The sequence below is a fragment of the Oryctolagus cuniculus genome, chromosome 15, assembly GCF_051225735.1.
Source record: "Oryctolagus cuniculus isolate XC-2025 breed Fujian yellow rabbit chromosome 15, ASM5122573v1, whole genome shotgun sequence".
NCBI classification, from domain to species: Eukaryota; Metazoa; Chordata; class Mammalia; order Lagomorpha; family Leporidae; genus Oryctolagus; species Oryctolagus cuniculus.
Window position 1 is genome coordinate 32,954,486 of NC_142881.1, and position 13,957 is coordinate 32,968,442.

Here is a 13,957-nt window from a genome sequence, read left to right on the forward strand (position 1 = left end):
GAGGCAGAGTGGCACAGAGACAGACAGTAAGATCTTCCCATCTGGTGGTTCATTCCCCAAATGGCCACAAAGGTTGGGCCTGGACCAGGACAAAGCTAGGAACCCAGAACTCAGTCTGTGGGTCTCCCATATGAGTGGTAGGGGCTCAAGCACATGAACTCTCTTCTTGTGCTTTCCCAAGACCATTAGCAAGAAGCTGGGTCAGAAGCAGAGCAAGTGGGACTCAAACCACCACTTTGATCTGGGATGCCAGCCTCCTAGGTGAAGGCTTAGCCCATTGCACCATCATGCCATCCCTGTACCTAGTTCTTTTAAGTAAGAGAGATGAGCCCAAGAATGTATAGGTCATCAAAGACTTCTGATTCACAGATAGATAGCATAGAAGCTTCAGGAGACCTGTAGACAGCAGCATTACCTGGCACTTGAGCCAGCTCCGAAGTTAGAGGCAGGCATCTGTCCCTGCCAGCTAGCTCTGGGAGGCAGGAGACGCAGAGCATCCTGAGAGCATGTTGGTCTAACAGCTGCCTGCCAGTGTGGCCCAAGGGAGTGCCTTGAAACTGGGTGGCTGAAACTCACTGGCCAATATTGCCTATTAAAGAGACTGGACATGGGGCCGGCATTGTTACATAGTGGGTAAAGCTGCCGCCAGCAGTGCTGGCATCCCATATGGGCGCCAGTTCAAGTCCTGGCTGCTCTACTTCCAATCCAGCTCTCTGCTATGGCCCTGGAAGGCAGGAAAAGATGGCCCAAGTCCTTGGTCCCCTGCACCTGCATGGGAGACCTGGAAGAGGCTCCTGGTTCCTGGCTTCGTATTGGCCCAGCTCCAGCCATTGAAGCCATCTGGGGAGTGAACCAACAGATGGAAGACCTCTCTCTCTCTCTCTCTCTCTCTCTCTCTCTCTCTCTCTTTCTCCCTCCTTCCCTCCCTCCCTCCCTCACTCTGCCTCTGCCTCTGCCTCTCTGTAACTCTGCCTTTCAAATAAATAAATCTTTTTTTAAAATATAAAAAAGGGGGAGCCGGCGTTGTGGTGTAGCAGGTAAAGCTGCTGCCTGCAGTGCCGGCATTCCATATGGGCACCGGTTTGAGTGCCAGCTGCTCCACTTCTGATCCAGCTCTCAGCTATGGCCTGGGAAAGCAGTAGAAGATGGCCCAAGTTCTTGGACCCTTGCACCCACGTGGGAGACATGGAGGAAGCTCCTGGCTCCTGGCTTTGGATTGGCACAGCTCCAGCTGTTGCAGCCAACTGGCGGGGGGTGGGGTATGAACCAGTGGATGGAAGACCTCTTTCTCTTTCTCTGTCTCTACTTCTCTCTAACTCTGCCTTTCAAATAAATAAAAAATAAATTTTGAAAAAAAAAAGTGACTTGAGTGTGATGGCCTAACTGATGAGCCTCAGTCATTTGAGCCCAACCATAGTGTTGGTTGGGTTACCTCATCTTTTCTTTCCTAATTAAAAAAAAATGGCATTATGATGATTCAGGCTGTGGAATTCTCTTTTTTTGAGATTTATTTATTTATTTGAAAGAGATACAGAGAAAGAGGGAGAGAGAGAGGTCATCCATCTACTGATTCACTCCCAAATGTCCACGACTGGGGCTGGGCCAGGCTGAAGCTAGGAGCCAGGAGCTTCTTCCGGGTCTCCCATGTGGGTACATGGCCCCAAGCACTTGGGCTGTCTTTTTTTTTTTTAATTTATTTTATTTATTTGAAAGACAGAGTTACAGAGAGAGAGGTCTTCCAATCTGCTGGTTCACTCCCCAGATGGCCGCAATGGCAAGAGCTGCACCGATCTGAAGCCAGGAGCAAGGAGCTTCTTCTGGGTCTCCCATGTGGGTGCAGGAGCCCAAGGATTTGGGCCATCCTCCACTGCTTTCCCAGGCCATAGCAGAGAGCTGAATCGGAAGAGGAGCAGCCGGGACTAGAACCAGCACCCATATGGGTGCCGGCGCTTCAGGCCGGGGCTTTAACCCGCTGTTCCACAGTGCCAGCCCTGGGCTGTCTTCTTCTGCTCTCCTTGGCCATCAGCAAGGAGCTAGATTGGAAATGGAGCAGCCAAGACATGAACCGGTGCCCGTATGGGATGCCGACATTGCAGGTGGAGGCTTAGCTTCCTGTGCCACAGCACTAGCCCTGGGAATTCTTTTTTATCCTGTGGCTATAAGCTCTTTGCTCAGCTCGCCACTGCTGTGGGCTTTTCGAGGGAAGACAGTTGAGAGCCTTGGCAATGGGATGCAGTGGCTTCCTTGCACTTATAACTGGTTTCACTGGGCAGGTGCTTCTCCTACAGGGCTTGCCAGCTGCTGCTTTGTGCTGTTTAACCCAGAGGCATGTTTGATTTAGATTGCACAATGTTTTACAAATGGGCTGTAAGAATCCGTGTTTCCAGCTTCCTTTGAATCAGAATCTTGTGATACTGGCCCCAAGACCATTGGTTAGGGCCGGGCAGCCATTTACCCGGGACGCGGAGCCTCCAGTTTGCTGGTCTACACACCTCCTGCTCTTTCACTCCTTTTCCTGGCAGCCCAGCCTCTGTGGACGCTCAGCTCTCAAGCTCCCCTGTGCCTTCTAGTCTCTTTCAGCCCCTCGGATCAGGCTTTTGGGTGCCTGTGGGTGAGGGGCTTTGGAACCAAAGCACAGTTCTCTTCACTCATCCCCATGATTATTATCCCTGATTTATCTGCCCATTAGCCAGGGTTCTCTCTGTTGCCTGCTCTAGGGTCCTGGGTAGCTGGCCAGGTTCTGACTGTTAGCAGGGAGCACACATGTTTTCTTTGGCTCCTTCTGCTTCCTGGTACAAGTATAGGTGGGACAGGGCTTGGCCTGCAGCTGGGGTGATGACAACTGTGAGCACACGTGCCTTCAGCCTCAGCAGTCTCTAGGAGCCAGGACACCCCCATCCATACACTTACGTACCTGCTGTAAAATCCAAGCTGGCTGCACCCTTCCCATGGCCCTTGCCATCAAGGGCTGCTCTGAGGACTTCCTGGCAGAACCTTCAGATGAACATTTGGGAATTAGGGCCAGAAATCTCCTCTTCCCCCTTCCCAGTTCAGAGAGGCCCATTCTCCAGCTTAGCCAGCACAGCACAGCAGGCGTGGCGAGAGCTCCTACAGCAGGAGAAGGTAGCTATTCGAGTCACTGGGTGCTTTGGGAAAATGACTCTCTCAGTCAGTTATTTTTGCACATCCAGGAGCAGTGTGACGAGCAGAGCCCACGGGGGCGTCTATGGGTCAGGGCCTCTCACACCATAACGGACAGAGGAGACCTCTGGGTTTCTGGTTTCTTGGTAAAATGCAGACTGGGTCGGGGGTCAGGAGAAGCCTGAGAGTCTGTGTTTCTTTTCTTTCTGCCTTCCTTTCTTTTTCTTTTTTTAAAGATTTATTTGTTTGAAAGAATTACAAAGCAAGGGGAGCTACACACACACACACACACACACACACACACATACACACACACAGTGGCAGGAGGATCTTCCGTCTACTGGTTTACTTCCCAAATGGCCACAATGGCCAGAATGGGCCCTGGCTGAATCTGGGAGCCTGGAACTCCATCTGGGTCTCCCACATGGATGGCAGGGGTCCAGATACGTGGATCATTTTCTGGCTCCTGGCTTCTGATGGCCTGGCTTCAACTGTTGCGGCCTTTTGAGCAGTGAATCAGCGGATGGAAGATCTCTCTCTCTGTCTCTCCCTCTCTCTGTAACTCTGCCTCTCAAATAAATAAAATCTTTAAAAAAAAATTCCTATTCTGCAACAGATCAATGATTTTATATTAGAAAAAACAATAAAAAGACATAAAATACAAGCCCCAGGCTTTACAACATTATTATCATTTTAGATTCAGCATACTTAACAGTATTCCCGTCAAACGCCGTAAAGGCTGGTAAAGGCTGACTCTCAGCTTTGGTAACTCGTGTCACCGGGATGGGAGCCCACCTGCACCCAGACACCTTCACTGGATGGAGCTGGGGCGGAGTGGCCTGGGAGGCCCGCACTGGGCAGGCGCCCTAAGGGGATCCATGAGGGCGAGAGGGAGGGGACGGTGATGGGTCTCCCGTTGCAGGCAGAAACCACCGTGTACGTGATTGTGAGATGCAAGCTGGATGAGAAAGTCACCACGGAGGCAGAGTTCTTTCCTGAGGAGTCCCCGTCCATCAAGGTGGAGGCCAAGCTGGAGAATGAGTACACCGTGTCCGTGAAGGCGCCCAGTGAGTAGCCGGCCGAGGCGTGGCCGGCCGCGTGCTTCCTCGCGGTCTGCGTTGTGACCACAGCCAAGCTCGCCTGCCCCCCATCACCAACACGAGGCATCATCGTTTTTTGCTCTTTTGATTTGTTTTCAGAAGTCGTCCCTTTGTTTCCAGCTGCGTTGTTGTTTACTAGTGAGGTTGAATGTTTGTTCGTGCTCTCTTCTTGCGTTTCCTCTTTTGTGAATTGAATGTTTGTGGTTGGTGTAGTTTTAATTCTCTTTCCCCCTCAAAACCCCTTCCTGTGGTGTAGAAGTCTGCCTCAGCAGGAACGCATCGCAGTGACAGCAGCAGGGCAGGTGAACCCTCTCAGCTGGTCGCACGTGGCACAGACATAGTGTCGCCTCCCAGGGCCCCTCCCCACGTCAGCAGCCACCGGCGTTTTTGTAAAGTGTTCTCAAAATTGAGTTCCTGGGCCTTGGGAAAGTAAATCGCAGACCCAGTGAGGGCAATTGCTGGGAGGTGGAGCCACTCACAGCCGGAAAATCTGCTCCCCCTCCACTCCTGCCCTTTCCCTGGCTGTCCCTCTCCAGCTCACTCCCAAGTCATCCCTCCACCCTGTCCAAGTTGGTCTCTTCACTATTCAGAGAGAGCATATACTGGTATGCCAAAAATTCATGGAAAAAATTAAAAGAGAAGTTTATTGTGGTACAAAGTTTGGAAATCTATGCATAGTTTTTTTTTTAAATAATATGCATGTTTTGTGAAAGCTTTGAAGGGTTCTCATATGAATGAATCTCAAATTTAAAAAATTTTTTATTTATTTCAAAGACATGGAGAGAGAGTCTTCCATCCATTGGTTCACTCCTCAAATGTCCACACAGACCTGGGCCAGGCTGAAGCCAGGCTGAAGAACTCAACCTGGGACTCCCACTAGATGGCAGGGACGCAGCTACTGGAGTCATTGTCTGCCACCCTCCAGGTTGTGCATTATCAGGGAGCTGAAACCAGAAGAGAGCTAGGACTCAAATCCAGGAACTCTGATATGGGATGAAGATGTCCCAAGTGGTTGATGTTTTAATTGCTGTACCAAATGCCCGTCCCTCAAAAAGTTTTTGCACCACAATCAACTTATCTTTTAATTCTATTTTTCACAGACTTTTGAAAGTGCCCTCCTATATCCATGAGCACTTTTCATTGGATCCTTGGGTTTGTTGTTGTTGTTGTTGTTTTTAAGGGGCAGAGACAGCAAGAGCAAGAAAGAGAGAGAGCATGTGCTCCCATTTGCTAGTTCACTCCTCAAATGCCCACAATGGCTGGGGCTGGGCCATGGCCAAAACTGGGAGCTAGGATTGCATTCCAGGTCTACGTGAGTGGCAGAAACCCAATTACTTGGGTAATTACTTGAGTAATGGATTAGATGTCAAGCAGCATGGTAACTGCTAGGCCAAACACTCTCCCCTGTTTATTTTGATAAGCAGGAGTCCAAGGTATAGTGTAGTAAATACATAAACCAGTTTATAATAGTCATTTATTATCTGTATCAATTATTATGTACTGTAGATCATTGTATTGCTACCCTTTTGTACAACTGGCAGTGCGGTAGATCTGTTAACTCCAGCATCAGCGTTGCCCCTCAGCGTCTGCATCGGTAGGAAGCTGTAATCAGGAATCAAATCCAGGCCCTCTAAGATGGGATGCAGGTGTCTTAGTTGCTAGACTAAATGCCTGCTCCATCCTGAGCGTGTTAATCCTGTCTGGTCTTCTGTGCAGACCTTTCGTCTGGGAATGTGTCCCTAAAGGTATACTCAGGAGACTTGGTGGTGTGTGAAACCGTTATCAACTATTATACTGACATGGAAGAAATCGGGAACTTACTGTCCAGCGCTGCCAATCCTGTGCAGTTTATGTGCCAGGTAAGGATGCTGCAGGAAACCCAAGCTCTCTGGCCACATATTTCTGCTCAGAGTTGCTCAGCCTTGAATCTGCTGGACTGGAAGCAGCCCGATTTTAAATCTGACCATTTTCGCTTCTTTTGCATTCAGGCCTTTAAAATTGTGCCCTACAACACAGAGACCCTTGACAAACTGCTGACGGAGTCCCTGAAGAACAACATCCCTGCAAGTGGCCTGCACCTCTTTGGGATCAACCAGCTGGAAGAAGAAGATATGATGACGAGTAAGTCAGCAGTTAAACTCCGAAACCAGCAGCAGGCTCCTTGCAGCCTGCAGGTTTCAGCGTGCAGTCAGCCCACACATGTACCTTCTTTTGGGTGTCTGCTCTACAGCCCCGCCTTTGAGAAGGATTCACTCTTCACTGTGTCACCAGAGAGTCATCTAAATTGCAAATCTGAATGCAGTCATGTTTTACTATACAAAGGGGATGTGTTCTGAGGAGTGCGTTGTACACCCGTCATAGAGTGCACTTACACAAACCTAGATAGCATAGCCTGTTGCATGCCCAGCCTCTATGATGTATATGTATATGGCACAGCCCATTCATTGCTTGGGACATGCTGAACAAAACAATATGAGATTGAATTAAGTGCAAGATTATGCAATCAAGGGATGAGATTAAACATAAGATACATTCCTATGAGGCTGCTGCATGCATGGCATACTGTTTTATAGATACAGATTATAGTTATAGATGTAGGTTTATTTATTTGAAAGGCAAAGTTGCAGATAGAGGGAGGGAGGGGAGAGAGAGAGATCTTCTATCTGCTGGTTCACTCCCCAGATGGCTACAATGACTGGAGCTGGGGTGGTGTGAAGCCAGGAGCTAGGAGCTTTTTCCGGGTCTCCCATGTGTGTACAGGGGCACAAGTATTTCTGCCATCCTTTGCTGCTTTCCCAGGCACATTAGCATGGAGCTGGATTGGAAGTGAAGCAGCCAGGGCTTGAAGTGGTGTCCATATGGGATGCTGGTGCCACAGGTAGAAGCTTTATCTACTATGCCACAGTGCCAGCCCCGTGGCATACTGTTTTACATTAAGCTTTTTTGAACAAAATTTTAAATATTTATTTATTTATTTGAGAGACAGAGAGATAGTGAAGTACACATAGAGAGTGAGAGAGAGGAGGGTAGGGGTCTCTCATCTGTTGGTTCACCCCCTAAATGCCCACAAATGAAGCCAGGCTGAAGTTGGAGGTAGGAACTCAATCCAGGTCTTCCATATGGGTGGCAGAGAGCCAGCTACTCGAGCCATTATCCGCTTCTTCCCAGGGTATGCATTAGCAAGAAGCCAGCATTGGGAGGGAAGCGAGGATTGGAACCCAGGCACTCTGATGTGGGATACATACACATGGATAAGATGTCAAGCAGCATGTAACTGCTAGGTCAAACACTCTCCCCTGTTTGTTTTGATAAGCAGGAGTCCAAGGTATAGTGTAGTAAATACATAAACCAGTTTATAATAGTCATTTATTTATAATTTATAATAGTCATTTATTATCTGTATCAATTATTATGTACTGTAGATCATTGCATTGCTACCCTTTGGTACAACTGGCAGTGCGGTAGGTCTGTTAACACCAGCATCAGCACAAACACATGAGTAACACACTGCATCATGATGTCAGGATGGCTGGGAGGTCATTACTGATCGGAATCCTTTGACTGTTATAATCTGCTGGGACCATAGTTGCAGATGCTGCTGTTTCTTGGCCCCTCAGCGTTGTTATGGCCCACATGACTGTACTCCATCCCCTTCTAAAAACAGGGGCGGTTCCCACTTGCCTCCTGGATGCCATCTAAACCACTTAGCCTGTTAGCGAGCCCTTTCCAAGGGGCCCTGGCTGCATATCTGCCCTCCCGTCTCCTCGTGCTCTCTTTTGATGTCTGCTCCATGGCAGGTGCGAGCTTTTGCCTGTCTCTTGCTACTGTGACTTGCGGGAAGAGTTTCTTCCTCTCCAGTTTGGTTGGGCTCACCTGGCTAACTGCCTCGTGCAGCAGCTTGGGTAGCACTTCCCCCAGAAGGCTTTTTCCGGCCGGCGCCGCGGCTCACTAGGCTAATCCTCCCCCTGCGGTGCCGGCACTCGGGGTTCTAGTCCCGGTTGGGACGCTGGATTCTGTCGCGGTTGCACCTCTTCCTGTCCAGCTCTCTGCTGTGGCCCGGGAAGGCAGTAGAGGATGGCCCAAGTCCTTGGGCCCTGCACCCGCATGGGGGACCAGGAGAAGCACCTGGCACCTGGCTCCTGTCTTCGGATCAGCGCGGTGCGCTGGCTGTAGCAGCCATTGGAGGGTGAACCAACAGCAAAGGAAGACCTTTCTCTCTGTCTCTCTCTCACTGTCCACTCAGCCTGTCAAAAAAAAAAGCTTTTTCCAAATGCCCACTCTCTTCTACCCACCTGTTGTGGGCTTCCCCAGCATCCTTAATGCCCCTGTCCTAGCACTCACAGCAGGGTCCATCTCCTTTGCTGGTCTGTCAACTCAGCAAGGTCTAAGCTGTTCCTGGATGGAAGACTCATTTCCGGTTCCAAACAAATATCTGTTTGGTGAGGGGGGAGCAGCCTCTGGTGTACCTTTGACATGCTAGCAGAATGGGATGGTGCTTGGTGCTTAGGACAGGGGCCTGTTGTAGAGTTTATATGGGTACCACTCTTCCCTTACACTGTGGTCATACTGCTCCAAAGGGACTCGAGTCCCTGGCTACCTCCTGCCTGCTGTCTATCCTGCCTTTCCCTAAGAAATGCAGGCATGATCCTATGTTGCTTTCATGGCCTTTTCCTGGGAGCATTCTCTTCCTTGTTGCCTTTTCCCGGTTTCCTACCATGGGAGGATCTTACATCCCCTCTGGTAGATGCTACTACTCTCCAATCTTATACTTTAGGCTTAAGAGAGTTTCATAGCCTGATAGTGAGGGATGCTGGGGGATATCTTCAAACCCTTCATTCCAAGCATAACATCCTGGAGAGCTAGAAGCTGGGTTTGTCAGATTAAAAAGTATATATGTAATTGTTGGGTTTAGAATCAACTTTTAGCCGCGCCGCGGCTCAATAGGCTAATCCTCCGCCTTGTGGCACCAGCACACTGGGTTCTAGTCCCAGTCGGGGTGCCGGATTCTGTCCCGGTTGCCCCTCTTCCAGGCCAGCTCTCTGCTGTGGCCAGGGAGTGCAGTGGAGGATGGCCCAGGTCCTTGGGCCCTGCACCTCATGGGAGACCAGGAGAAGCACCTGGCTTCTGGCTTCGGATCAGCATGGTGCGCCGGCTGGGCTACAGCGTGCCAGCCGCGGCGGCCATTGGAGGGTGAACCAACGGCAAAGGAAGACCTTTCTCTCTGTTCCCACCCCCTCGCTGTCCACTCTGCCTGTCCAGAAAAAAAAAAAAAAAGAAAAGAATCAACTTTTGGGGCTGGCACTGTGGTGTAGTGGGTTAAACCACCACCTGCAGCACCGCATCCCGTATGGGTGCTGGTTCGAGACATGACTGCTCCACTTCCAATCCAGCTCCCTGCTAATGTGCCCGGGAAAACAGTGGAAGATGGCACAAGTCCTTGGGCCCCAGCACCCACCTGGGAGACCCAGAAGAAACTCTTAGCTTGTGACTTCGAACTGGCCCAACTCCAGCCATCGTGGCCATTTAGGGAGTGAACCAGCAGATGGAAGATCTGTGTGTGTGTGTGTGTTTGTGTGTGTGTGCACGTGCGTCTGCCTCTCCCTCTCTGTAACTTCACCTTTAAAATAAATACATTTTTTAAAACAAATCAACTTTAAAAAAATTTCCTCTACTCCACAACAAAAACATGTCTGTGTTCTTGCTGAACCTGCTGTCTTCAGGTATCGATAGGGGTCTGTGAGGGTTCATGGACCCTCAGAACTACTTAGTTTCCTGCCCATGAGAGTGAGGCCCATGTGCATTAATACCAATACCCCAAATGTCTCCTAAGCAAGAAACTCACTGAAGGCAGGCTTACTAATCCTCCTAGGTCCCTTTGAGATCATCTGGAAATATTTTCTAGTCCAAAATGAAAGACTGCAGAAAGGCCAAGTGACATACCCAGGATCATTTGGCATATTTATTATGAAGCTGGGACTTAGAGCTGGGAGGATGGACTTCTTTGTTTTCATAGCACAGAACAGTAGTTTTACAGCATTCTGGACGTTGCAGAGAAGGTCAAAATGTGATTTCTGCTGTGCTTCATGGTTGCTATGTAAGCACATTTGAATTAGTATTATTCCTCAGGACTTCCCAATCCTTTTGGAGAAAGAGGGTAGGATATTGATTATTACATCTGCTAGTTAATTAAGTTATCACTTCTATTGTCATCTGAGCACATGATCATCAGGGGTGCCCCAAAGGAAGCTGTCAGATGTTCGGTCAATCAATCAATAGTAATTGAGTGCCTACTGCATGCCACGTGAGGCTTGGCAGCTTCATCTCCATGAACAATGGTGTCTGTGCCTTCCTTTTTATCTCAATGAAGTTTTCCTTGTCAAATTTTCAGATCAGAGGGACGAAGAGCTGCCCACCTTGTTGCATTTTGCTGCAAAGTACGGACTGAAGAACCTTACTGCCTTGTTGCTCACCTGCCCAGGAGCCCTCCAGGCATACAGCGTGGCCAACAAGCATGGCCACTACCCCAACACCATCGCCGAGAAGCACGGCTTCAGGGACCTGCGGCAGTTCATCGATGAGTACGTGGTAAGGTCAAAACAGGGAGGCCGCAGGACTGGAAATGCGCTGTGTGGTCCCAGGGCTCCCTTTTCACCAAAGCTATAGCTTGGCCTCATGTGCCTCCTCCAGCTGTCAGCAGTGCTCTGGGATTCAGAGATGCGCCTGGCGGGCACGTGGCCCTGGGTCCAAATTCCTGTACCACTGGTAGCCAGGTGACTTTGGGCAAGTCATGAATCCTCTCCCTTGGTGTTTTAAGATGCAGAAGGATGATACTAGTAGTTCTGCTCATAGAGTTGTTTTGAGGGCAAGAGGAAATGATGCATGTAAAGTACTGAGGTCCCCCTCAAGGAATTCACAGGGACATTCATAGAGTGAATCTGCTGTAGGTTGATGCTGATCCCTCTTCTGCAGCCAACGCCCACCTTCCTCCCGGCACCTTGGCAGGGGGCATCCACCTACCTCGTCCACCTTCGGGCCCAGATGAACTGCGTTAGGATCGACCATAGTAAAGCTGCACCCCTGAGCAGCATCAGGGAGACCCCCGAGACCCACTTCCTGTCAGCAGCCTCTCTGTCTTCCTGACCCTCTGTCTGAGTTTGGCCTTGAGACAACAGGTACAAGCTGCCTATCTGCTCATCTTTTGGGGGGCCCCAGCTGCTCCTGGACCATGGACTCCTGCGTCCTTCTCTGAGTCTGATCTCACCTGTGCCTCCATCTTACTCCGTGCCCTGGGACTGCCTCCATCACCCGGGGCAGCTGCTGTTCAATTTCCCAAAGACTCACAGAGGGCACTGACAGTAACTTGGCCTCTCAAAGGAGCAATAACTACAGTCCAGTCTTCTGCTGTTTACCCCCAGATAGGAATGAGCTTGACATTTAACTCCTGGGAACTTGACTCTCTGCTGTGCATTGGAAAACCACTGAAGCATGCAGAGGGGGCCTCCCAGTGTTGGGGGGTATGTAAGTGTTTCCAAGGAGTGAAGTAGCCTGAGTCCTTGTTCAGACATCACTGACATAAGTGAGGCTACAGATGCTCACAGTGTTAGAGTTGACTTTTTACTGTTTCCATTGAGGTACGTTGAAATCACAAATGCATGCAATGGAATGTTTCACTTCCATGCTGATAATTTTTATTAAGGACATACTATGTTCATAGCAGTAATGAATATTTATTTAATTTATTTGATCAGCAAAGACATTGTTTCAGTTAATCCTCACTGTAACCCTTTAAAGTTGACAATATTGTGGTCTTCATTTTAAAAATAAAGGGTTTAGGAAGGTGGAGTGACTGTGCATAAAACCACATGTTAGAAAAGGCAGAGACAGACTTTGAACCTAGTTTGATACCAATACTGGGACTTGTTATCCTGCTCCGTGTGACAGGGAAGCTTACCCATGCATTCAGTGGGGGCTCAAGTCGGTGTGGCTCACGTTTCTCCGAAGCCCAGCCTCCAGGAGTCTGCAGTTGGGGGCGGGGGAGTACAGATACATATAAACAGTCACAGGCCTGACCTGCATGAACCTTGCATTCGCCCACCGCGGGCCTGACTGCACCCGTAAGCCAGGTTGTCTCGGGATGCCTGTGAACTGTGTCATCTTTTGCAGGAAACTGTGGACATGCTGAAGACCCACATCAAGGAGGAACTGATGCAGGGGGAGGAGGCGGACGCTGTGTACGAGTCCATGGCCCACCTGTCCACAGACCTGCTCATGAAATGCTCGCTCAACCCCGGCTGCGACGAGGACCTGTATGAGTCCATGGCTGCCTTCGCCCCCGCCGCCGCCGAGGACCTGTGTAAGTGGCCCGGCCCCGTTCAGCTTCCACCCTCCTGCCGAGAAGTGGCTTTCTTCACTCGGGTCTGTTGAGGGGAAGTCCCTGCCGGCCTGTGCCCTCCCCCGTGGGGTGAAGATCCTGTCTTACAGAGTTAGACCCCAGCTGTGTGCTGCCGCAGCAGCATCCTCCTGCAGACTTCCTCTGCCGCGGCTGCAGTGGGGTAGAGAGAACCTGGAAGTCAGACTGGGTGAAGGCTCTGCTTGGGAGCCGGAAAGCTCAATCGGTGCCTCTCAGCCCGTGAGCCAGTTTTGGAGCAAGGCTTTTCTAATGTCCCGGTATCAGTCTGTTCAGTGTTGCTACGGTGAAATGCCCAAGGCTGGCTTCTTTGTAAAAAAAAAGAGGTTTATTTGGCTCACCGTTCTGGAGGTCCAAGAATGTGTTGCCTGCCTCCAGGTGAGGCCCCCTGGCTGTGTCACAACAAGGCGGAGAAGCAGAAAGGGAACTGGGCACTTGCAGAAGGGGTCAAGGGCCAGAGTGGCCTGGCCTCATTTTAAAACAATGCACTGTTGGGAGGACCATCTGACTCTTGGAGGTTGGCTTCCATTCCTTTTAAGGCGGTGCCCTCATGACCCAGTTACCTCCCATGGGGCCCCACCTCTTAAAGGTTCCATCACCCCCACGCTGGGGACCTGGCTTCCAGCACAGGAACCCTTGTGGAGACACACTAACCCCTGTCTAAACACGAGCAGGCCCATTACCCCACTCCCCCCACGTGCGATTCATCTGTAACGTAACCCATCTCCATGTGAATTCCTTTGAAATCAAATAGGTGTATACTGCCCAAACTGAAACCCTCACATACAAGAGAAATAAAAGCAGAGGACAAGCTCTGATCTGCCTGCATGTGAAGGGTTCATGAAATAGTACAACACAAACACCTACACTCAGAATCACTGTCGACATCATGGCCTGCAGTATGGACTGACATATGTCTGTTGTCTTGGTGGCTTGGATGCTCTGGGCAGTGTTGGCATCAGTGCATGGATTTTCCTACAACTCTTTCCAGTTGCCTCTCCATTTGCATCATAATCAAGTTCTTGGAAAATTCAGTGTATGAAAAAAAGTTGTGGGCTGGCACCACGGCTCACTAGGCTAATCCTCTGCCTAGCGGCGCCGGCACACCGGGTTCTAGTCCCAGTTGGGGCACCGGGTTCTGTCCCGGTTGCCACTCTTCCTGTCCAGCTCTCTGCTGTGGCCCGGGAGTGCAGTGGAGGATGGCCCAGGTCCTTGGGCCCTGCATCCCATGGGAGACCAGGAGAAGCACCTGGCTCCTGGCTTCGGATCAGCGCGGTGCGCCGGCCGCAGCGCGCCGGCCGTGGCAGCC

At 50.3% G+C, this 13,957-nt stretch overlaps 1 protein-coding gene across 5 annotated transcripts in view; it reads left to right on the forward strand.

Moving 5' to 3' along the window:
- The window catches only part of PIK3AP1 (phosphoinositide-3-kinase adaptor protein 1), a 221,568-nt gene that overhangs the window by 159,915 nt on the left and 47,696 nt on the right, over nucleotides 1-13,957 (forward strand). For all 5 annotated transcript variants that reach the window (XM_089314634.1, XM_089314635.1, XM_089314633.1 and 2 more), the window contains 5 exons: nucleotides 4,064-4,208; nucleotides 5,958-6,100; nucleotides 6,230-6,362; nucleotides 10,630-10,826; nucleotides 12,405-12,594. In XM_089314634.1, the coding sequence (XP_089170760.1) occupies nucleotides 4,064-4,208; nucleotides 5,958-6,100; nucleotides 6,230-6,362; nucleotides 10,630-10,826; nucleotides 12,405-12,594 (808 nt within the window). The remainder of the gene's footprint in view (nucleotides 1-4,063; nucleotides 4,209-5,957; nucleotides 6,101-6,229; nucleotides 6,363-10,629; nucleotides 10,827-12,404; nucleotides 12,595-13,957) is intronic.